Source organism: Morus notabilis, unplaced genomic scaffold, assembly GCF_000414095.1.
Source record: "Morus notabilis unplaced genomic scaffold, ASM41409v2 Scaffold432, whole genome shotgun sequence".
Classification (NCBI taxonomy): Eukaryota; Viridiplantae; Streptophyta; class Magnoliopsida; order Rosales; family Moraceae; genus Morus; species Morus notabilis.
Window position 1 is genome coordinate 94,929 of NW_010368050.1, and position 26,133 is coordinate 121,061.

A 26,133-nucleotide genomic window follows, 5' to 3' on the forward strand; every position below is an offset into this window, starting at 1 on the left:
TAGCATAAAATGTTAAAGTAGTTATACCCCTAAACTTATCGCTTTTGGCAGTATACATCAATTCTAAAATTATAAAAAATGAGCTATGGAAGAAAGATAATCGTTGATGATTTAGACAAATACCGTAATTTTTCTAGTCATGTATAATTACTATGTAATTTTATAGCATAAAATGTTAAAGTAGTTATACCCCTAAACTTATCGCTTTTGGCAAATCAGTAACTGAATTAAAATTTTAGCAATTGGTTTCTTAAACTTTGAAATCGTTGCATAGCAAATCCAATTATTAACGGTGTCAAAATTTTGTCGGATTTCATGTTATAAGATGGGCATTTTGGTCCTTTGATTAAATTAGAAATTAAACAAAAATAAACACCAACAAAATAAAATAAAATTATGTGAATTTCATATGTCAAATTCGAATAAACCTTTCTGTTGGAATAAGTCAAGATTGTCCAAGATTTGAATAATACGTTCCGCTCCATACAAATCATCAATGTTGAGTTCTTTAACTTTTATTAAGCCCCGTTCATTTCGCCGATTCGAGTTTAAAATTCGAGTTTTGCTACAGTAAAAAGCTCTCAGAAACAGTCACATCTAACTTTTTTGCTACAGTAAAAAGCTCTCACACAAAATCACATCTCAACTCAGCGAAGTGAACGGGCCCTTAGTTTTGCGTAATTTGAAGGGAGTTCAAGTGAAGCAAACAAGACGAGTGTTGCTCGCTAAATAAGCTCATCAAATTGATACAACATTAGAGTGACAATTAATGAGAGTCTTAGGCCCCGTTCACTTCGCTGATTCGAGTTTAGAATTCGAGTTTTTCTACAGTAAAAAGCTCTCACAAACAATCACATCTAACTTTTTTGCTACAGTAAAAAGCTCTCACATAAAGTCACATCTCAACTCGAATTCTAAACTCGAATCAACGAAGTAAACAAGCCTTTAAGTTGTTTGTATGCATTAATGCTTCTAATTTGTGAAATTTAGTGAATTGTTTAATAACTGAACGTGATTCTATAGATGTATACGTACACCAAACTACGTAAAATTACATGTATCTTTACTTTAATTTATGCTCTCAATAATTTAATTAATTAGATTGTAATCAAAATTGATAAATTGCTAAAAATAGATCTTTCAATTTTATTAAAATAAGTATAATAATAGCATCAAAACTCGTTCAATTTTTTTTTTTTTAAGAAAAAAAAATCTGACAAAGTAAAACTTTTTTTTGAACTTCAACATTGCATGAGAAATAATAAAATAACTTAAAGAAATGTATTAACATAATACAAAATTAAATAAAAGAAAAAGTGGTAACAATAATTCGTTTTTAATTCATATTTGACCGGCTATTTGCCTTGTAAAAGATATAGGAAATGCAATCCTTTGCCGGCAGCCATAGCTTGTTTATTCATCTAGTACTCCTAGCATGTTCTGAGCAACTCATATTTGATGGCTCCAAAAGGTTAAATTATAAGGTGCGTTTAGAACTCATTCTAAAATAATTTATTTTTTATATACAAATAAAAATAAAAACATTTTTAATCTTAGATAAAAATTATTTTGTTTTTTGCATACAAATAAAAATGAAAACGTTTTGTATACAAATAAAAATGAACCAAACGTTGAGATCATATAACTCTAGAAAGGATAGATGTTGGGATTATGGGCCTGTTTGGGAGAGTTTTTTAAAACCTATTTTTAGCTATTTAAGTCTAAAAGTTGTTTTTGAAATTGTTTAGATGATATGTCAGATGTGTTTTAGCATTTTAAAAAAACTTCCAGTCAAAATCATAAAATGCGACTTCTAAAGAAAAACACATTTGAATAGATTTTGAAACTTGTACCGGAATTTAATTAAGACATTAAAAACTTAATTCCAATACTTTTATTGTTTATTCAAAAATTTAAAAAATATTTTGACGACCCATTAAGCTCTTGGTTTCAAACAGTACTTACTGAAAAGCCACAACTTTTGTTTCATTTCTTTTATTGGCTAAAAGTAAAAGTAAAAGCTCTGCCAAACGGGCCTGAGAACCATAAATTATAAAATACAGATCTTGTGAAGTGTGGTATGAGCAAAGATGATATAGTTGCACAACAATAGAAGAGGAACACAATGAGTACATAAAATTTGAGAACTAAATTTGATGATACCTAACAAGTTAAATATCTTATCTGTCTATCAATGGATTTACATCACTGAATCTATATTTCACAACAAATTGTGCAATAATATTATTTTATGAATATTAGTGATTAAATATGCCATCATGTGACATACGAGAATGAAGACTTTTCCACTAACGTATGTCCTCAACTACTAAATTTCAAAGCTTATCTTATTGATTATAACTTATCCAATAGAGAAATTTTGTAACAACAAATCAACAATTTCCAACCACATGTTCCTTTTCATGAGCAGTCCTGCAGGAAATAGAAAAACGAATAAAAGTCACAGTCTTTCTAGTGAGACAAATAATGTGTCTTTTTTATTTAACATAACTCTATTACGAAAGTCATGAACGTAACTTATTCCTTGGGTTAGAAACTTTATTCTTCGTCTGCCCCATTTTCAAGTTTCAGCAATTAGGGGGTCCATGATTCAACTGATCGGGAAAACCAACATCAATGAGAGAACTCATGACCTTGATGGTTTGGTCCCATGTTGTTTACTTGACCGACTCGATTGGTAGTTTTCATTTCACGTAGACTTGTTATCTATTGTGTAGAAAATCTAGAATAATAGTACCAAAAAAACAGTACCAAAAACAGTGAAATGAGGGAATGTCCTTTTCATCCCTCATTAATTTTTTTTTTCTTTTCAATTGAGAAAAATAATTTTGTGAATGTTATTTTATATTCTGGATTGAAATTCCACAACTAATTAATGCTAATTTTTTTTAATAATTTTAAGATATGAAATGATCCAAAAAAAGGCAACTCGAGTTACAATTTTATTCGAGTTCATATTCTTTTAAGTTTAAACTTGAGTTTAAACTCGAGTTCAAACTCGAGTTCAAACTCGAGTTTAGGACTAAAACTTGAGTTCAGAAACTCAAACTCAAATTAATGAACAATATTTTTTCTATTCTTAAAAATGCTATAACTTTTTCGTTTTAATTCTGATTGAGATGCTTTTTTTTTTCTATGCGTTGACAACGAAAAGACGAACAAACCCCGACCCATATACCCTATTAAAATTTTTCATCAGCATTGAGTTTTTATTAAAATACTATCTAAATACAAATTCAAGTTTTGACTCACTCAAACACAAACTCAAAAAGATTCTTATCTCAAACTATAACTCAAATGTACACAACCAAACATAAACTCAAGTTACAAGTTCAACTCAAGTTATAACTCAAATTCAACTCAAGAATTATTCTCAAGTTAAACTCCAAAAGAACAAGCCCAAAATAACTTAAAGAAATGTATTAACATAATACAAAATTAAATAAAAGAAAAAGTGGTAACAATAATTCGTTTTTAATTCATATTTGACCGGCTATTTGCCTTGTAAAAGATATAGGAAATACAATCCTTTGCCGGCAGCCATAGCTTGTTTATTCATCTAGTACTCCTAGCATGTTCTGAGCAACTCATATTTGATGGCTCCAAAAGGTTAAATTATAAGGTGCGTTTAGAACTCATTTTAAAATGATTTTATTTTTTGTATACAAATAAAAATGAAAATGTTTTCAATCTCAGGCAGAAATAATTTTAGAAAATGAGTTTGGTAGTTTTATCAAGAGATTGTTTTCAGTATAGAAAAACTCAATAATGTCTCTCTCTCTCTGCTCAAGAGAGGAAAAAACAAAAGCAAAAAATGAAAAACGACTAAAAGTCGTTTTTCATTTCTCTCTCATTTTACACTAAATTAAAAAATTATTTTCATTCCGTTTTTTGTCTTTAATTAAGTCAAACGCCGTTTTAGAATCGTTTTCATTTCTGTTTTTTATCTTTAATTATGTCAAACACCGTTTTAGAATCGTTTTCATTTTCACACTTTCCATTTGCTTCATAAAGTTCATATAATTCAATCACTAATGTCATTAATGCAAGCTGTTTGTGGTCATCAATTGTTTTTCATATCAATTATAAACATAAACCACTTTGGTATATAGCTAAATATATGTCAGTGATGATAATTAAATTAAGTACAAGTGCCGGCTTCATTTTGTATTGATCCACGATAGGAACCAGAAAAACCGTTTTTATTTTTATTTTTTCCTCTTACAAGTTTTCATTTAAGTCATTTCATTTTTTTTTTCCCCCAAAATTGGACACTTACCGACCTCCCTATGTGAGACCAACATAGAAAAACAAGAATAAAATTAAAATTATACGCGACCATTTCATTTATTATTTCGTCGCAACTAGCACCGTCGGTAGTGTGGGAAGAATTTTTGTGTTGTGAATGAGTCAAATCTTTAGGGGACTAAAAGCTTTTAGGTTTAATAAATCGTTTTCTCTACGGTGGGACCTCATAAAAATTTTTATCAATAGAACACTCAGTTATGACTGTTTAATTACTTTTTCAACGCTCAAATATGTAAAGAGAGTAATTCTGTGTAGCGCGCTGCATATTTTTAATACAGATATGCACAAATTTAACTATTAAAAACTTAATCTAACAGTAAGAACATGGTGTTCTATTGGTGGGTTTTTTTTTGAAAGGTCTCACCGTAAAGGCTCATATTATTCTTATTTTAAGTTTTCAACTGTGACATAAAATTGACAAACGATTTTTAAAATTTGTCAAAAAATAATCATGTTTTTATTGCATAAAAACTTAAATTCTTAAAAAGAATCACTAAACTAAATGCAAGACATTCCTACCAAAAGTAAAGAGGCTTTGTATAGGGTTCACCTTGCAGTAGATCGAGTTGTTTTGTTTCTTCACTGGTTTTTTTGTCGTGTTGGCTGTACATCTCTCTTTTGGTTCGCGATCTTCTCTACCGGAACTTCTCATAATTCTAAGCATTATTCTTTTGGAGGTTTGTAGCTTTATTTTTGTTTATTATTAATTTTGCGATATGTTGTGTATTTTCTTTGCTCTTTGGGGTTGTAATTGTTAAGTAAGTGACTCAAATTGGTTTTAAAAAAGTTATTATTTTGTGTTTTTAGGTAACTTATTGTTTCAGTTTTTGGGCACAGATTATTTTATGATTTATTAAGAGTCTATAAATAAGCGTTTTATATAAGACTTTATGTGTATGTTTAGATAAAAGTGTAGAGATATACCTCCTTTTGTGTGTGAGAGAGAGAGAAAAGTGAGGAGAGACATATGTAAGGGTATAAGGGGATTCGGGTAGAGAGAGAAAGTTTGTTGAGTGTGTAATTCTGAAACTGTTAGTGAATTTTTCTCCCTCTTCCGTGGACGTAAAAATTTTTTCCGAACCACTTAAATCTTTATCTTCTCTATATTCACTGTTTGATACGTGAATTCTACTATATAATTTTCTCGAGGCCTACGTATTGGATTACTTCCTATGTGTATTACAATTAAGTTTACTAAAGTATTTCATTAAACTATACCTATGTAGCTAACTAGATGAATGCCAATATTTTAATGCAATCATGTGTTAAATATATGAATTCATTTTCCATGTTTGACTTGATGTATGATTTTTTTTTTCTTGTTCTCGAAAAAATCATTTCATGTCAGAAATTTATCTTAGCTGACTAGGGTTTCAAAATACAAATGTGACGAATTTTGTATCGAATATTGGCCTTCGTGAAGGATTAATAGATTTGAAGGGATAACAGTAATTACCTTACATTCTAGAATTAATCGTGAGATTCTGTATATTCTTTTTATTTATTTTTCTATTCTAAAGATAGGGTAACTAAGGGTGCGTTTAGAACTCGTTCCAAAATGATTTTAATTTTTGTATAAAAATGGAAATGAAAATGTTTTCAATCTCAAACATAAATCATTTTTGAAATTACATTTAGTAGTTTTATCAAGATATTCTTTTCAGTATAAAAAAAACTCATTAATGTCTTTCTCTCTGCTTGAGAGAGGAGAAAACGAAAATAAAAAATAAAAAAATGACTAAAGGTGCGTTTGGAACTCGTTCTAAAAAGATTTTTTATTTTTTGCATGAAAATGAAAATGAATAAAAACCCTATTTCTAGCACTAGTTTGCAGTACTTTTATTATTATTTCTGCTTTTTCTTTCTTTAAAAAAAAAAGAGTTTATAGCTATAGTCATATGAGGAGATTGCTAACACTGCATATCAATGTAGTTGGTTTGTTTGCTAATTTTCCTTTGTGTTCGTCGCTTTCCATTACAATGTTTTTCATAGGGGGGAAAAAAATACCACTAAAGACAAATTGAGGAAACTGCAAATATTTTAATGAAAGATAGTTTTGGACTAAAGTTTTGTAACTTGTAACCTAAGCTTTTCACGACTCTATATAAAGGGACCTTGTAAACCACTAAGTGCATATATCCATCCATATTTTAAGAACATTATGGGCCTCTCAGCATTTGCTCTGTGCCTTTCTGTCTGCATTTTCATTGTGTCATGGGGCGTCTCTTCTTGGGAACTAAGCCCCGAGATCAAGGCTCAACAAGAGGCCGACCGAGTCATATCGCTTCCTGGCCAGCCTCCGGTGAACTTCCGACAGTACTCGGGATACGTAACGATCGACGAGAGCTATGGAAAGGCTCTTTTCTATTGGTTTTTTGAAGCGACGCACAAACCAGCCGACAAACCTCTTCTATTGTGGCTAAATGGAGGTATGTCATAATCCAACTATTAAGGGGACGTTTAGTTCATGGATTTAAAATCATGATTCAGAATAATTCTCGGTTTACGTGCATTTTTTTGAGAGAAAATATTATAGTGAGCTACGAACCATGATTCAAACCATAACATGGATCCTTACTCCAAACGCACCCTAAAAGTTTCTAATTTAATTCGATGATTTAGTACGATCAGCATAAAAAAATTAACATTTAAATTAACTTTATCATGGCGTGTCAAGAATTGGACAATACTTTTTTTTACTTTCAAGACTCAAATCTTCCATACGTATACTTTGTTCTTATATGTATGCATGCATGTATGTATGACTTGTGAACTAAAAAAGTATTGTGAAATTAACAAGAGCATTCTACAATGTTTTTACAGGTCCAGGGTGTTCTTCAATAGGGTTTGGGGAGGCCCAGGAACTTGGCCCATTTCTAGTTAAAGAAGGGCCATCCATAAAGTTCAATCGTTACACTTGGAATAGAGGTATAAATTTTAAATCCGTATAACAAGTGGATCGATTAAGGGAAAATTTTAAAAATACCTCATTGAAATAGTCTTTTTTTAGGGAGAAAGAGAGAAATAGGTAAATACTTAAGATGAATTAAAATTAATAGGTCAATAGTTTACATAAGTTAATAAATATGCTAAATTATTATTTTCGTCCATAATTTGTCTGGTTATGAACCATAACTTGACAAGTTATGGACGGTTTTTGTCCATAACTTGTTTGACTATGAACCAAAACTTGACAAGTTATGGCCTATTAATTTCTATAACTAAAAATTGACCTATATACTTTCTTAAACTTTTCTTATTAGCCTATTTTCTACTATTTCCGTTTTTTTTATTTCAATTTCTTAATATTAGTTCATATATTTTTACTTTTTAGATGAGAATTAGTTAAGAGATAAGAGTTTTTAAAAAGGAATATTTTTAATAAGTAATAAGATGGATTCTCGCGAATGTGGTTTATTATACCCTAAACTATATTTTTTTTTTCCTGCTTTATCACTTCAGCTGCAAATCTCTTGTTCTTGGAAGCACCAGTTGGCGTGGGCTTCTCGTATACAAATACAACTCTGGATAATCTCGGAGACAACATCACAGGTGGTAGACATTCAGAAACGGAGCCACATTAAAGTAGTGGAGGCTTTATTTAAAAAAAATAATAATAAATTTACCTATATTTTTGTACTTAATTTAACTAATAGCCCCCACAACAACTGAGAGGGAAAAAAAAAAAAAAAAAAAGGAAAGAAAACCATTTTATTAGCCCCACAAATATTGAGAAAATCAATTTATCCCCACTCAAAACTACATAAATTCACAGTATTAAATTAAATATAACCCCTTTAAAATTAAAAAAAAAAATTCATTTTGTCTCAACAAAGTATTTAGAAAAAATTTAGCCCTTTCTGAATAAAAATCCTGCCTCCATTACTGGTTAACCACAATACATACATACATACGTACATAAATACACACACGCGTGTATGTTTTTATATGTAATATCCACTATGTATTTACTTATCTTTGCCCTTTAATTTCTTCTTCTCTTCTAGCATGGGATTCCCACACATTTCTCCTAAATTGGTTAAAGAGGTTTCCACAGTACAAATATAGTGAATTTTACATATCAGGAGAAAGCTACGGAGGTAATTATTTAAACTTACTTGATGTATAATAAAGAAATGTGCATATATCATATATATATATATATATACTATATTATATACTATTTTCTCCTTAAATTTTAATATAAGGACATTGAATTTCCCCTCCTTATAATTACAATTACTTAGGCCATTACGTACCCCAACTCGCTGAGGTTATCTACGACGAGAACAAAAAAGCATTAACATACGACACCTACATAAATCTCAAGGGTTTCATTGTAAGTATCTCTGTCACATAATGAAGATGCCTATTATGTATGAAAAATAACATTCATTCTGTGATAAATCCTCACTACTCACAAAAAAAGTGGGTCCTATCACGTTGGGTCCCGTCTACTCATTTAACAAAACCTACTTTATATGAATAGTGGGGTTTTAATCCCATGAAAAATAACATTCATTCTTACAGAAATAAATCCTCACTACTCACAAAAAAATGGGTCCTGTTAGGTTGGGTTCCGTCTACTCATCTAACAAAACCTACTTTATGTGAATAATGGGGTTTTAATCCCATGAAAATGAATAAGAATGGATATATATATATATATATGCGAGCTCATGAATGATATTATACGACAATGTAGATAGGAAATGCGCTGCTAGACTACAACACGGATCAAAATGGGATGATTGACTATGCATGGGACCATGCAGTGTTATCTGATGGAGCTTACAAAGCAATTAAATCAAAATGCAATTTCGCAATTCTAAACTTTACTGCAGAGTGCATTGAGGCCTTGTCCGAGTACTACAACTTGTTTTCTTTGATCGATGTCTACAGTTTGTACACTCCAACGTGTCCCCTCCCTGCTCCTTTTGCTGCTGCACAAACGCTTAAAATCGAATCAGAACCGAAATTCACTTCTGGATTCGTAAGCATCTTTTCACCCTCTTCTCGATCGGCCTACACGCTATTTTGGAGCATTTATGTTTATTATTTCTTTGCGCTGACACTAACAACTTATGCTCGGTTTGTTTCGAGGGTTATGTCCTGGTTTAGGATCATAATTCTTGATTCGCTATAGTATTTTTCTCTTATAAGAAATTTAAATTTCAAAAATCAGAATCATGAACCATGATTTTGAACCTATGAACCAAACGTCACCTTAGTTGGAATGTGCTAAAGGTCACTCTTCTTTTCATTAGTTGGAATATGTTAAAGTTCACTCCTCTTTTCATTTAAAGAATAAAATAATCAATGTATTTTATCATATATATACATATATATATATAGAGAGAGACACGCACACTATCATTCATTGAAGTATGGTGTGGAAAATCGGTTATGGGTAAATATCATGAGGTTTGGAATGCACAAGTTGTTTGTTGATATTATTATATGTGGCTATAATTCATATTTGGGCAGGACATTTTGCGTAGAATACCGGCAGGTTACGATCCATGTATAGTGAATTATGCAACAACGTACTTCAATCGTCCAGACGTTCAAGAAGCCTTGCATGCCAATGTTACCAAAATACCCTATCCCTGGATCCTTTGCAGGTTAGTATAATATATAATAGGAAAAATGCACCCACATAACACATTTCATATCTATTTTTGAAGTAATTAGCATATTTTTTAAATAATAGTAAATTATAGTATATTCTCATTTTGCTTTTAAAATAGAAAATTTCATTTCTAATTTTATTCTCTAGGGTTTCCTCGTTTCTTTCCCTCCTCTCTCAGATTCATTTTGACAGTCCCTCTCAACATCTCTCTGTCGTTTCTCTCTCTCTAAGATATTTTTTTCTTCCTCAATCTTCACGACAATAACAGCCTTTCACTTTCACAACAACAACAACCTTTCCCTTTCTCTCTAAGATTTTTTTTCTTCCTCAATCTTACCATACAAACAAATATGGCATTTATCGGTAAATACAATATTAAACGATCGTCAGAATCAATGTTGACATTTTCGAATAAATATGATATATACTAGTAAATACGATATTTATTGATAAATACAGTATTTATCAGTAAATACAGTGTTAAACGGTCACTTGAGTCAATGGCCGGATTTTCGGGTAAATATGATATTTATTAGTAAATATGGTATTTTTTAAAAAAATACACAGAGTCGGTGCCTGAATTTTTAAATACATATGATATTTACTAGTAATTACGATATTTACTAGAAAATACAGTATTTACTGGTAAATACAGTGTTAAACGATCGTTAGAGTCAGTGCTTGAATTTTCAAATAAATATAATATTTACTAGTAATACGATTTTTACTGATTAATACGGTATTTACTAGTAAATACACTGTTAAATGATCGCCGTTGTTGGTGCCTGAATTGTCAGATAAATTTGATATTTACTAGTAAATACGGTATTTTCTAGTAAATACAGTGTTAAATGGTCACCGGAGTCAGCGGCCCAATTTCCGGATAAATATGATATTTACTAGTAAATACGATATTTATTGGTAAATACGCTATTTATCTGTAAATACAGCATTAAATGGTAGCCGGAGTCGGTGGTCGACTTTTCGTATAAATATGATATTTACTAGTAAAGTCTAATTAGACTTTATTAATAATTGTCTGTTGATCAGTTTTTTGTTTTTTGTTTCAATTTTTTTTTTGTTGTTTGGTTCTTCTATTTTCTATTATTTTGTTTGAAACTCTATTTTCTATTATGCTGATCTTTAGTATTTTTCATTTTTCTTCATCTATTTTGAGTAGAAATTTTAGTTCGTAATGAGGTTGTTAGTAGTTGCCAATCTAAATATTGGGACGTATGTGTCAATTTGTTTGACATCAACTATTCCCTCTCACAATTTATTTAATAATTTGCGCTTTGTTCAGCACTGACGTAAGCAAAGTATGGAAGGATACGACATTTTCAATGCTTCCAACAATTAAGAAACTCATCGATGGGGGTCTTCGAGTATGGGTCTTCAGGTAATTGCCAGTAACGTTGCTTTTCATAAATTAGGAGGGCAAAATGGGAAAAAAAGTCGAATCACGATTTAAAGGATAAATGAGGCGCGTTTGGAACTCGTTCTAAAATAATTTTGTTTTTTGTATGAAAATAAAAATGAAAACTTTTTCAATCTCAGATAGAAATCATTTTTAAAAATGCATTTGGTACTTTTATTAAGAGATTATTTTCAATGTAAAAAACTCCATTAATGTCTCTCTTTGTCTCTCTTTGCTCGAGAGAGGAGAAAAGAAAACGAAAACAAAAAAAAATGAAAAATGACTAAAAGTCATGTTTCATTTCTCTCATTTTACACTAAATTAAAAAATCGTTTTCATTTATATTTTTTGTCTTTATTGCGCCTTTTGTCTTTATTGCGCCAAACGCTGTATTGAGAACGTTTTCATTTTTTTGTCTTGAAAAACGTAAAAAATAAAAATGGGATCAATTCCAAACCCGTTCATGAGATTTTTTTCATCAAGGAACCAAATAATAAAATTTTCTCTTTGGAAAAATAAATAGATCATTAGCAGTAAATAAATAAATTATTATGTGTGAATTTCACATGTGTATATATAATATAAAAGATTATTTTCAGGAACAAATGTATTAATGAAATAACTTTTTTATTTTTTTCTATTTTTTTTTTATATTTTACGGCAAACATCAAAGAACACGGCATCCAACTAAGTTAGCAATCAATTACTTGAACTATCATCCATATGCCCGGAATATATTTTAAATTTATATAAAAGAAAAAAACTTGAATGTATTGAGGAATAGTTTATTCAAATTACCATGAATTATTTATCTTTAGAAAAACGAAAACGTAATTGAATGAACAAAGTTATTTTCATTGTAATTAGTGGAGATACCGATGGAAGGTTACCGGTTACCTCAACAAGGTCTACATTGAACAAACTTGGACTAAGCATTAAAGAAGATTGGACTCCATGGTACAACAACAGAGAGGTATGTAATGACATATATATATATATATATATATATATATATATATTCAAGTTAAATACTGTTATCGTTTGTTATCCAAACAAAATGAAGCAACTTCTTATATAGAAAAAGGGAGAAAATTAACATTTTATGTGCAGAAAAGTCTCCATGGACATGGAGGCGTAAATTCCAGAGCCAAAAAACTAAGTGGATATTTGGTATAAAGATTATGAATCCGAAATCATGATTCTAGGTTTAAATTAGTGTTTGTTTACAAAAAGTAAAATGTGATTCTAATTTAACTCACCCAGAATCAGTGTTTAGTTTATATGGTTCTGATTAAAGGTTTAAACTCTGATGTGATATTTTAAATTATGATTCACTCCTGATTTTAAAACCACCTTCCTCCTTAGTTTTGGGTAGTTCAAACCCATAATTCTTGTTCTGGTTTTAGAATTATGATTTGAACTCAAAATCATGAATCATAATTCTGATTTTAAAATTAAAACTAGAATCACCCTGATTCAAACTCTCATACTAAATGAATCCAACTAGCCAAAGCTTTTTAAAGATGGCAGAAAGTACAAATATTGGCTGATTATTTATATTATCAAAATCAATACATGGTTATTTGATAAAAAGTTACCATATGAGATGGAAAATACTTTTTAGCACGAATGGATATATAGTACTCACAATTGCCATATATTTATTTTTAAAAAAAAAAAAAAAAGATGACCGGATTTCATTGCTTTGGTTTTTGAAGAGTATTTTTTTTAAAAAAAAAAAGATGACCGGATTTCATTGCTTTGGTTTTTGAAGAGTATTCTAATAGAATATAAAATTAAAAAAAATGAGAGATTAGATGATGAAAATGTTATACTACGTAATTTTCTCAAAAAAACAAAAAAAAAAAAAAGAAACGGATATAGTCATATAGAGATTGGTGGAGAATACAACTTCAAGATCTTGACAGTCCATCACTATGCTAAACTTTTCACCACACAACATATTTCTTACAAGATAAGAAAATTAAACAAAACATCTGCACCCAATAAAAAATCATGGATTATATATAGTAGAACCAACGATGTTTAAATTCCAATGAAACTTGTGCATGCATGGTGCTAAAATTCACTAATGCAATATTCTATCTAGTTTTATATATTTTATTTTATTTTGGTCACGTTCAGTCCGTTTATTTTAGTTTTTAATTTGAACTGAGATATAAATTTATGTGAAAGCTTTTTACTGTAACAGAAAAAGTTAGATGTGACTTTCTGTGAGAGCTTTTTACTGTAGCAAAATTAAAATTGAAAACTCGAATCGATGAAATGGTCGAGGTCTTTATTTATTACGTAGATATTTACTATTTTTTTTAATTGATTTAGGTTGGAGGTTGGACAATAACCTACGAAGGCTTAACGTTTTTAACGGTGAGAGGAGCAGGTCACCAAGTTCCTACATTTGCTCCAAAGCAATCTCTCCAAATCATTGAGCACTTCCTCGCCAATACAAAGCTGCCATCTGTCCCATTTTGACGGCTTCTTTGAGAATGATATCAGAAATTCATCCCAAAAATTATTGGAAAACAAAATGTGGTCAATTTTTTGAATTGTTGGAAGGATTTGTTAAAACTCTCTTCAGAAAAAAGGCTTTTTTTTTTCTCTCCTTTATATATGATGCAAAATTATGTATGTTGTGTAGTGTCACAATTAAAATAACTATTTTGTCCCTCCTTTTGTGGATCATTTCCTAGTTAATTACTATTTCTGAATTCACAGCCTCTTTTTTTTTTTTTCCCCTTATAAGAGGATCAAATTGACAGTTCTTACATGAATCTTGCAAAAATTATATAAAGTGACAGCGTTATACCAACATTTTGTGCACCAATACCCTTGAGAATTAATATGAAATATGAATGTAAGGATTTAGCGTGAATTTGAAATATAATGTGTAAATGGAAACAATTCGAGATATAAGATTTTTTTTTCATAATTTCAAAATCTGCCCGCCTAAAGTTGACCTTTACATGTTTGATATGAAGATTCATATCATGGTTCGAATCATAGTTCGTGGCTCGCTACAGTATTTTCTCTCATAAAAAATACACGTAAACCGAAAATGATTCTGAATCTGTAAACCAAACGTTCACGAATGAAACCTACTCCAAAAAATAAAAAAGTTTGCCTAGAATCATTAAGGATCAATCTTTTTCAAAAATAAGTAAGTAAATAAATAAAATCAATCATGACCATGAGCTCCCTTTGCCTGTAAACCTCTAGCCAGCCTTATATCTTTATATAATTTACTAGTTGAGTGCCACGTTCTACGCACGTGAGTTTAATTTTTTAAGTTTCTTCACATATTAAAATTTTAATTACGTGTTATTATTTTGGTGCGTCTCTGGACTTTTTTTTTTTTTTTTTTTTTTTTTTTTTTTTTTCCCACAATTTTTTTTTTTTTTTTTTTTTACTTTTCACACAACTCTTTTTAATATTACTAAAATATCCATTAATAAAATTACTTTCAAGGACAATAATATCCTAAAAAAAATACTTATTACACACCCCACCATTAATAACCATCCAATTAAATCTAACGGCTTACAACAAAAGGTTTCATCAACTTTAAAATAGAAGCTGCAAAAATAAACCTTTCTGTTTGACTATTTTTTTTTTTTGAGACGTTTCTTCACTATTATTATTATTTTTTTTTTTTGAACTTTTCCTCCCCTTTTTGTGTCCCTATACGTTCATCTCCATCTCCTTGCAAACTGATAAAAGGAGAAAAGGCCAGTGCAGAGTAAAATTGATAAGAATTCCCCCTCTTTTGCAAAAATCTTCTTTATTAATAAATACGGAATTTACTGATAAATATAGTGTTAAACGATTGTTGGAAAACAGTCGCTGAAAAAACAGTTGCCGGTGCCGGCCGCCGGTTCCGGCCATGGTGGACTTTATTGTAATCTACATATTTTAAAAAATATGTTATAATTTACTATTTTTTTTAAAAAAAAATAGATGTTTAGGAGGAGGAGAGAAGTGAAAAAAGAAGTTTAGAAATATTTTTAGGTTTTTAATAATATTTAAAACTTAAATTATCGCTATAATCTACATTTTAAAAAAAAATGCTATAATTTATTTATCACTCTACCAATTATACTATTTCACTCATTCTCCCTAAATTACACTATAATCTACCTATTTTTAAAAAAATGCTACCATTTATTAAAAAATTTACAAATTATTTTACAAATTAAAAAATTAATTTTGAGTTTGGTTTGGTGATTGATTTTATGGATGTTGCCATTATTTGGGAATGATTTGCGGTGTTGATTTGTTTAAGGAATATTGAGATTGATATGCTGCAGGTTTCTTTTATGGAAATATTCAGATTGGTTTGAAATCCGTTTCTCTTATATGGTTTTCTATTTTGATGAGTCAATTATAGTAATTTTGGTAATTTAAATGATGATGGAATGTGATTAGGCAACTGTGATTTGTACTCAACTAGTATCTGTTTTTGGAAAGTTGTATTTTGATGAGTTGGTTGATACGTCTAGGTTCATGGAGTGATCTGTAAGAATTATATTGTATTTATGAAAGGAAATATTAGAATTATGCATAAAGTTGACTTTATCACAGATTTTACACATCTGTTGTAGAAAGTTGCAACAGACTGAAATTCGTGGACTGCAGTAATGTTTCTTACAGCTGACAGTTTTGACTATTTAATTGGAGCCTCACAACAATTGTAGCGGGCCTTTGGAGGTTCAGAATTACAGAGAGTCAATCCATTTTGTGAGTCTTTATATTTCACGTTCTTCGGAAGAAAATTTGTAGTTTTGGGAGAAGACGATTTGAAGTGTTGAAGGGAATTCAACCAACGTTCTTCAGGAGAAGAATTTGAAGCTTTTAGGAGAGAGTGCACTGCCAACCGAAGGAGTTCGCCATGTAATTTTTTAAGTCGAGTGGTGTTCGCTGAGCAAGTTTATTTGATAGTTACAAGTTTTGAGTTACAACATTGTTTACTTAATAGATTGTTGTTCCTCACCTGAGCGTGGTTCCACGGAGTAAGTGGTTGCTAAACTGCGATACCAATTTTTTTGTGTCCTTTTTTACTATTTCACATGTTTCTTATATTTGTTATAACAAATTCAGCAAACAAAGACGTTTGGTAAGGGGATTTATACTATGATTTGAATCATAGTTCATGATTCGCTACAGTGTTTTCTCTCACAAAAAATACACATAAATAAAAAATGGTTCTAATTTCATGATTCTAATCCATAAACGATAGTAAAAATATTCAAACTGGTACCAACAACGTTCATGAACAATGCAGAGCTTAATATATTCATTCTAATTGGTTCTTAACTCTTATTGGTGATGATGATTCAACAGCCATGTTCGTGGTCACAAATTTGAGAGAAGATTACATTAAAGGGAAAAACAGCAAATAATGACAATAAAAATATTGTTGGGGGAAAGGAAGAGTAATTTTATGGTAGTGGAGGTTGTGGACCAAAACGCAACCATACACCCGGGCATGCGTCCACATGTAGGTGATATTATTCAAGGTGAATCGGACGAGAGAAATTTGGACACATTCATAAACAAAAAGAATATAACTTGGCTTTAAATTAAGATTGGAGGGACCAATCTCCCAATATAGATTTTTGACCCCCCAAAAGCACTCAGCCTTTAGGTGAATGGAATAATATAATGGGGACCGTTCTCAAGATCAAACTTTATAATAATGACCCAAACAATTTAAATAAGGGACCTTATCCGGTAGGTCGGTTTATTGACGAAGTTAATTTTTGACTGTTAGATTTAATTAAAATCACATTAGATTAAAAAAGTATGCAGATCACAGACAATTTGTGATAAAATCAAACGGCTAAAAAGTATTGATCTACCAATAGTTTTTTTTTTTTTTTTTTTAGTCGTACCAGAAAAACTCACTTTGAATAAATGTTAATTCCATATGTGCCCTCTGAATTTTAAGATCATTTTTAGTTTTTCTTTTAAATTTTGAAAAATTTTACTCTACTCCATAATTTTTGAATTAGTCTAATTTAATTCTATTGGTCAGAACTTCTATTAAAAACATATCGCAAAAAATAAAGTGTTTAAGTGGGATTATGTAGCTTTTTCTCTTTTTTTTTTAACAAAAATTTTAACAGATTATCCATCTTATCGTACTACCTTTTTTTTAAGTGTGTTTTTAATTAATATTATAACGAAAGGAGTTGAATGCACTATTAATTTAAAATTTTAAAAGTAAAATGTGAGTTTTAAAATTTAAAAGACAAAATAAGAATGTTCTTAAAACTCGAGGAGTACAAGTACTGAAGAGATAATCCTTTAGATAATACAAAGCTTCTATTCCATACCCTGGCGTGATATGCAATTCTAAGATTTCTATGATGGCAAACGGTTACCAGTTGTATAATTTTCTTTTGCACACGAGTACATAGGAGCCTTTTTCAAAAGACTCATGCCTCGTTCATTTCACCAATTCGAGTTTTCAGTTTTAAGTTTCTACAGTAAAAAACTATCAGAAAATATCACATCTAACTTTTTCTGCTACAGTAAAAAACTCTCAGAAGATGTCACATCTCAACTCGAATTGAAAACTCAAATCCGCGAAGTGAATGAGGCCGAGTAATTCTCCAAAATATTTTTTAAGGTTGACGAATTTTTAGAAATTAAGATGAGAGTTTTGCTGGTAGGATAAAAAAATAAACTATCAGTAATTTTTTATTTTTAATAGTAAGAAATGTATTAGAAATTGTCTATTTTGTATATATTTTTTAAATTGATGTGATTTTAATTATATCTAAAGGTAAAAAAACAAGCCCTAAAAGACTCTACTAAGTAAAGTCCCAATCAAGTTACTATCAAGGAAGCCAAACTTTTCAGAATAGAACACTATGTAATGTTCTATAAGGTCTTATAAACCTCCAAAAGCGTCGAGACTATTCCAGAATTCTTTAAAACTCCAATTTCAAAGTCCTTGAAACTCTCCCAGAACTTTATAGTAGTTTCTTAACAGTTGTAGAATTTACGGGTTATTTGGTTGCTAGATTTATGTCATGATTCGAATCATGATTCATGGTTCGCTACAGTATTTTTTCTCACAAAAAATACACGTAAATTGAGAATGGTTCTGAATCATGATTTTGAATCCATGAACCAAACGTTGAGATCATATAACTCTAGAAAGGATAGATGTTGGGATTATGGGCCTATTTGGGAGAGTTTTTTAAAAACGGTTTTTAGCTATTTAAGTCTAAAAGTTATTTTTGAAATTGTTTAGATGATATGACAGATGTGCTTTAGTATTTTAAAAAAAAACTTATGTGACTTCTAAAGAAAAACACATTTGAATAGATTTTAAAAATTGTACCGGAATTTAATTAAAACATTAAAAACTTAATTCCAACACTTTTATCATGTTTATTAAAAAATTTAAAAATTATTTTGACTACCCATTAAGCTCTTGGTTTCAAACAGTACTTACTGAAAAGCCACAACTTTTGTTTCATTTCTTTTATTGGCTAAAAGTAAAAATAAAAGCTCTGCCAAACGGGCCTGAGAACCATAAATTATAAAATACAGATCTTGTGAAGTGTGGTATGAGCAAAGATGATATAGTTGCACAACAATAGAAGAGGAACACAATGAGTACATAAAATTTGAGAACTAAATTTGATGATAGTTAGCAAGTTAAATATCTTATCTGTCTATCAATGGATTTACATCACTGAATCTATATTTCACAACAAATTGTGCAATAATATTATTTTATGAATATTAGTGATTAATTATGCCATCAGGTGACATACGAGAATGAAGACTTTTCCACTAACATATGTCCTCAACTACTAAATTTCAAAGCTTATCTTATTGATTATAACTTATCCGATAGAGAAATTTTGTAACAACAAATCAACAATTTCCAACCACATGTTCCGTTTCATGAGCAGTCGTGCAGGAAATAGAAAAATGAATAAAAGTCACAGTCTTTCTAGTGAGAAAAATAATGTGTCTTTTTTTGTTTAACATAACTCTATGAAAGTCATTAACGTAACTTATTCCTTGGGTTAGAAAGTTTATTCTTCGTCTGCCTCATTTTCAAGTTTCAGCAATCAGGGGGTCCATGATTCAACTGATCGGGAAAACCAACATCAATGAGAGAACTCATGACCTTGATGGTTTGGTCCTATTATGTTTACTTGACCGACTCAATTGGTAGTTTTCGTTTCACGTAGACTTGTTATCTATTGTGTAAAAAATCTAGAATAATAGTACCAAAAAGACAACACCAAAAACAGTGAAATGAGGGAATGCCCTTTTCATCCCTCATTAATTTTTTTTCTTTTCAATTGAGAAAAAAAATTTTGTGAATGTTATTTTATATTCTGGATTGAAATTCCACAACTAATTAATGCTAATTTTTTTAATAATTTTAAGATATGAAATGATCCCCAAAAAAAAAAAGGACGCTAAGCAGTAATCTGTTTGGAATATCGGTTCCACTATGGGCCACTTTGGTAATGCTGTAGATTTTAGAAAAATTGCTATTAGCTATGCTGAAAGAAAAACAAATGTTATAAAAAAGCAGCTGAGTGTTTGGTAACGGTAATTATACAAGTTTTGTTAGTTCCAAAAGTATGTAATAGCGTTTAATAAATTGTGAGATTTAATTGTTGTAGGTAGTTAAGGTGACCAAAATAAATATGATATGAAATTTAAATATGTATAATTTTGTTTGTTATTAAGAAATACTTGTTTAACTTAAAAAAAAACACACAATTTGTTCCTTTTTTGGGAACATTAAATTTATAATAATTAATATTTTTTCATTTATTCTTTCACAATATGTAGTTACAATAAATAAAAATGAGTATTAGTGAATAATCAACCTATATAATCTAATTTATCATCAAGATAGAGACAAAATATACATTCCATTATCAAAAATTCGTGGAGTCATTTTGTATATAAGATATTTATTATACGTGGCTAGAACAATAGACGTAAGGCTCACATTTCTAAAAAACTTTGAATCACCCAACACAACAAGCACAAAAATAAATAAATAAAACCGTATTTACAGTGCGTGGTTTTTCATCACACATGTATATATATGTGTGTATATATATATATATATTTATATATTTATATATGTATATATATTTATATATATTAGGGAAGAAAGGATACGGAGTTCTGAGAAAAAAAAAATATACGGAGAGTAAATAATAGTCTATAAGGTTATTCTAGGTATTTTAAAATACAATATAGGGTATTCTGGGTATCTTGATATTCACTTTGTGGATGTTTAGAAGGGGGATTCATACCATGATTCGAATCATGGTTCGTGGCTCGCTACAGTATTTTCTCTCACAAAAACCCTATGTAAAACGAAAATGATTCTGAATCATAATTCTGAATTCATAAACCAAACGTTATGGAAGAGCTATTTCCCACACAATTCAAAAGTAGAAGCAGCCTCCGCATATATTCTGATTTCTGCTTCCTGGACACTACAAATTCTTCCATAATTACTTTTTTACCAAACACAAAAGAGACCAACTTATTAAAAAATTGTTTTTAGCTGGTTCAAAAACAATACCAAACATAGCCTATATCGTCTACAAAATACATCTTTATAAATTTTCTTATAATAATAAAATTATTGAGCCAGTATTTCATTATATCGCCTGTGTATAAAAACCATTGGACAGAATGTCCTTTTAATTATATTATATGTATATATTTGATTTTTTATAGACAACTACAGAGGTTATAAATAGAAATTATCTTATAACTAAATATATGTAGTTCATTATGTTAGGTATTTTGTTAGTTGGCTTGTTTTTGACACGTGTCTGTAAAAATTCAAAAACAGGGTCTACAGGGTAATGATGCAGATTTGAGAATCGGATTATGTGGAAAGCTTGATTGGATATAATTATGGAAGAAAATTCGGATTTACTCCAATGATTTGAAGGAGATTTTCGTGGGGATTTTTGTGGCATAATCCGAATATTATTTTGAGTTGACTAATCCAACGTGGAACATGAGTGAATTAAATCATTGATTTGGTTTCACGTGGTGCAAGAAAGGAAATCTTGAGATTTGACTTAGTCAAAGAATATCCAAATAAAGCTGGCTGTAATAGAAGACAACGAAATTTAAGAAAAAATTTGAACTCGAATTATAATTTTATTTAAGTTTATATTTATTTTTTTTATAAAATTTGAGTTTAAATTTGAGTTTAAACTTGAATTTGAGGCTAAATTCGAGTTCAAGTTTCATCTTTAATTCAAGTTCATAAACTCGAACTCAAGTTAATGAATAATATTTTTTTTATTCTTAAAAATGTCATAATTTTTTCGTTTTAATTCTAATTGAGATGATTTTTTTTCTATGCATTCACAATGAAAAGACAAATAAAATCCCACCCATATACCCTATTAAAATTTTGTATTACCATTGAGTTTTTATTAAAATATTATCTAAATACAAATTTAAGTTTTGACCCGCCCTAACACAAACTCAAATAGATTCTCAATTCAAATCATAACTCAAATGTGAACATCCAAACACAAACTCAAATTACAACTTAAACTCAAGTTATAACTCAAACTGGCCCGTTCACTTCACTAATTCGAGTTTAGAATTCGAGTTTTGCTACAGTAAAAAGCTCTTACAAACAATCACATCTAACTTTTTTGCTACAATAAAAAGCTCTCACATAAAATTGCATCTCAACTCGAATTCTAAACTCGAATCAGCGAAGTGAACGATCTTATATGAATTCAAAATCATCACTTAAATCACCCTAACTTAAAAATGCAAAAGAACAACCCAAGGCATTTAAAATTTGAAACTCAAAGTGCTGCATATTTGAAGATCTTGATATGAATTTGAATCTAATTCGTGTTTAAAGGAGATAATTATGGAGTTGGTTTATAACGTGAAGTCATGGTGAGATTATCCGATGGGCAGTTTGAATAAAAAGGAGAATCGGATTTGATTTCAAATGAGGAGATTTTCGACAGATATTAGTGGAGATATTTACATATGTTGTTTTACTGGTATTGGAGAGAACCATAGAGTTAAAAGGGAAAGTATTTTGAATTGGAGATTATTATTAACATGAAAAGTGGTTATAATTGAAGTTAAAAATATGGAGATAATCATAAGGCTGTTTCACTTGGATTACACGTAAAAAGGCATTCCGATTGTTGTTATATATATTGCATCTTTGGAAGCGAGAATATTGAGCTTTTATGTTTTTGAGGTTTTAAAGCAATTTAAGGATGTCCAATACGAAGTGTGCTTTTACAGAGAAAAAGTCTATGTTAGTGAGTCTTTGAGTGTCTTTGAGTTTGTCCTTTGAGATAAGGATTAGAAGCTTTCAAGAGAAAGCGCACTGCCAACTAAAAGAATTTCACCGTGCAGTTTGAAGATGAGTGGTGCTCGCTAAATAAGGCCATTAAGGAGATTCGACACGGCAGCGACAATGTCAATGAGGGAGTCTTTGAGTTTAATAAGTCTGATTCGCATATGTAATTCTTTAGAACTTGGTGGATTGTTTACTGTCTGGACGTGACCCCGCAGATGTAAATTTACGAACCAAACTGCGATACCAACCTCTGGTGTTCTCTGTTTAGTCCGTACACAATGAGCTGAAAACAAAGCCTTAAAATAAGGCTTCCAATGCTCCCACGAGAATCTCCTTCAAATCATTGGATCAAATCTGAATTTTCTTCCATAATTATATCCAATCTCCGTAGACCCTATTTTTGAATTTTTACGGACACGTTCAAAAAACAACCAAACTAACAAAATACCTAATAATCTCCTCATTTGGCTGTTTTTAGCAAAACTATCACCATTTACAAAAGTGCTTAATAACAAAAAAATATTCTTTGAGTGTGTCAAGGAGGGAGTCTTTGAGTATATAAGTCTGATTGGTGTCTCTAATTCTTTAGAACTTAGTGGATTGTTCATTGTCTGGGTGTGGCCTCGCAAATGTAAATTTGCGAACCGAACTGCGATACCAACCTCTGGTGTTTTGTGTTTCCATTTTATTTTCCTTCTTAATAAATGACGTTGTTTAATCCGGAATTTAATTAATCACCAGTGTTCCATACTATGAAAGAAAAAAAAAACAGATCTTTCACATTATATCAGTGATTTTAATAGTCACATAATTACATTTCTTAACCGGTCTCTCCGACTTGATGAAGAACTGGAATTTCTCTATTGGATAAAATAAATGCATACAATTGTTTTCTCAATTTATTAACAACATATCCATTAGCTAGCGCGGAATATATTTATTAGTCTTCATAGATGTAGGTGAGGGGTTAGCAAAATCTCTGCCATTTCGTCAATCCTTTGGTTATAGTAATAACTCAAAATGGTCATCATTAATAGACCAATTATTTCATATGAAAGTACAGTCCGGTACCTGGACTGAAGCGGCACTTGTTCATTTCTTTATAAAACATGTATATTTCTTTTTAAAATGTGTATATTTCTTCTTAAAATATGTATATATTGTATATTTTATGATAAAAAGAAATATATATTTTAAGAGAAAATATACACGTTTTAAAGAAAAAATATACATATTTTTTAAAGAAATGTACAAGTACCGGTGCCGGACTGTAGACTTTGCCCCTATTGATAATAGGCAACATAATCTTATTAAATAATATGGCATGCTTTATTTACTCATTGTGAACCGTATATTCATGCTATATCTTTTGAAAGTATATGTTTTGCATACGAATATACTTCATATGCATGACTAAATGGCATAATCATAGTATTAGATCCTTATAACATTTACTTAACAAATGTATAATCATCATAAGCATTACAAATAAAAATGTACGTACTATATGACCAAATAAGCATTACAAATAAAAAGTACGTACTTTATGATCAATGTTAGATTAAAAAATATGCTTTTCAGACGTCCATGACCAAATTGTTCTCAAAGAAAATGAGGAAATAGTAAAAACAAAAAAGCTCATTTTGCTGGCGATCTCCCCAGTGTTAGAGATCGCAAATCCTCAGGTTTTGTTTGTTTTGGGGGTTTCTTCAAATTTTTGAATTTTTTAGTGTTTATCTTGTCTTTTCTGTTCTTATCTTTTTTTTGTTTTTCTTATAAATTAATTGAGCCATGTGCTACACATATGGAAAATAATTTTATAAATTTGAATCTTCTATTATAATACGTGACCTCCTTAAAAGCTAAGTCTATTACTTAGAGCAAAGGAAAAAATGTATTTAAAAAAATCACATAGAAAAAGAATTAAATTTATTCAGAAGTTTTTGACCTAAAAAATTAAGTGGGGATATATTTAAAAGGAAATATTTTGATTAAAAGAAAGAGATAAAAAAAATTAGAAATAAGAAAAAGTTAAAAATAAGAAATAAAAACAAAAGAGTAAAAAGAAGAGGTTGATATAAAATAAAAGAGTGGCTAAAGGAGAAGCAACCTTTTTTTTGATTCTTTTATATATGTTTAGATTAGATTTAAATGATTTAGTTAAGGCTTTAGTTAAAACTGAGGATTGACCAATCAAATAAAATAAACGGTATATTTTCTGATTACACCTTACCAATGTAGAAATTTTCCATAAAACACAGGAAAGAATTTTGAAATTAACCCTTTACTTTCTTTAGTTGCATATATATTTAATAAGCAAAGTATGCATTTTCTCTTGGATCTTATTATGTGGCTTAATGTCTACTTTGGTTTAACAATTAGTGTTTGCTTATTGTGTGGCTAAATATAGATAAATCAAACTTTATGCTACAAGTAATAGAGTTAACTATAATGCGATTTTTTGATGCAAGTGATCAAGCTATCTAGAAATATGTCACATGGCTAGAACACATATGGTATATGCGTAGAGGTCATAGCTTGACTAGAATTAATGTGTTCTCTAGTACTGAAAGTCATCACCAAGCAATACACGTGCAAGCTATAAAACTCGGGCTACTATCAAAATCAATAATATTAGAGCCCGTTTAGTTGGAGGATAATTCGTTTTCTGATTCGAATCATGGTTCATGATTCTCTACAGTATTTTCTCTCACAAAAAACATACGTAAATCGAAAATGATTCTAATCTCATGGTTCTGATCCATGAACCAAACGGGCTCTAATGATTATGTCTTTTGGGTGCAATGATTTCAAGAGGTAATTAAGATGTGTGTTTAAATAATTTTAGGATAAGAATCTTGTATGGATAATTGAGCTCCTAAATAGTAAAGACTACTTTTGTATGAAACATAACCGGCCTCGTTATTTCTTTGAAACAACTTTGGTATGAAACATCTTCGACTTTTCTGCAGAATAAAGGGCTATAGTGGAGTTTTTTTTTTTCTTTGACATCGTTTAGTTCATGAATTCAAGTTTTTAATTCGAATTTATATGTGATTTTATGTGAGAGCTTTTCATTGTAGCAGAAAAGTTAGATGTGACTTTTTATGAGTGCTTTTAACTGTAACAAAATTGAAATTAAAAACTCAAATTAGTAAAATAAATGAGGCATTTTTTTTTCCTCAATCTATCCTAGGATTTATTTTGATATTGTCACTCGTTATGTGTGTAAATAAATATACAGGAGTTAATTTCAATTTTCACTCTCATTTTTACTCGTTGTCTCACTTCGTACCCTAACTTTTAAACTGTCACACTAATACCATTCGAACTTTACAAGTTTTGCATTAATGGTCTCAATGACAAGACTGTTAC

At 29.9% G+C, this 26,133-nt stretch overlaps 1 protein-coding gene across 1 annotated transcript; it reads left to right on the top strand.

The window, feature by feature from the left end:
- The first annotated feature begins 1,382 nt into the window (after positions 1-1,382).
- LOC21390939 (serine carboxypeptidase-like 34) lies at positions 1,383-13,871 on the top strand. Its single transcript, XM_010114231.2, has 11 exons — positions 1,383-1,484; positions 6,485-6,758; positions 7,153-7,257; positions 7,792-7,881; positions 8,337-8,429; positions 8,577-8,668; positions 9,035-9,322; positions 9,817-9,953; positions 11,265-11,360; positions 12,246-12,351; positions 13,722-13,871. The coding sequence occupies exons 1-11, from the start codon at positions 1,383-1,385 to the stop codon at positions 13,869-13,871; spliced, it is 1,533 nt and encodes a 510-aa protein (XP_010112533.2).
- The last annotated feature ends 12,262 nt before the right edge of the window (positions 13,872-26,133 follow it).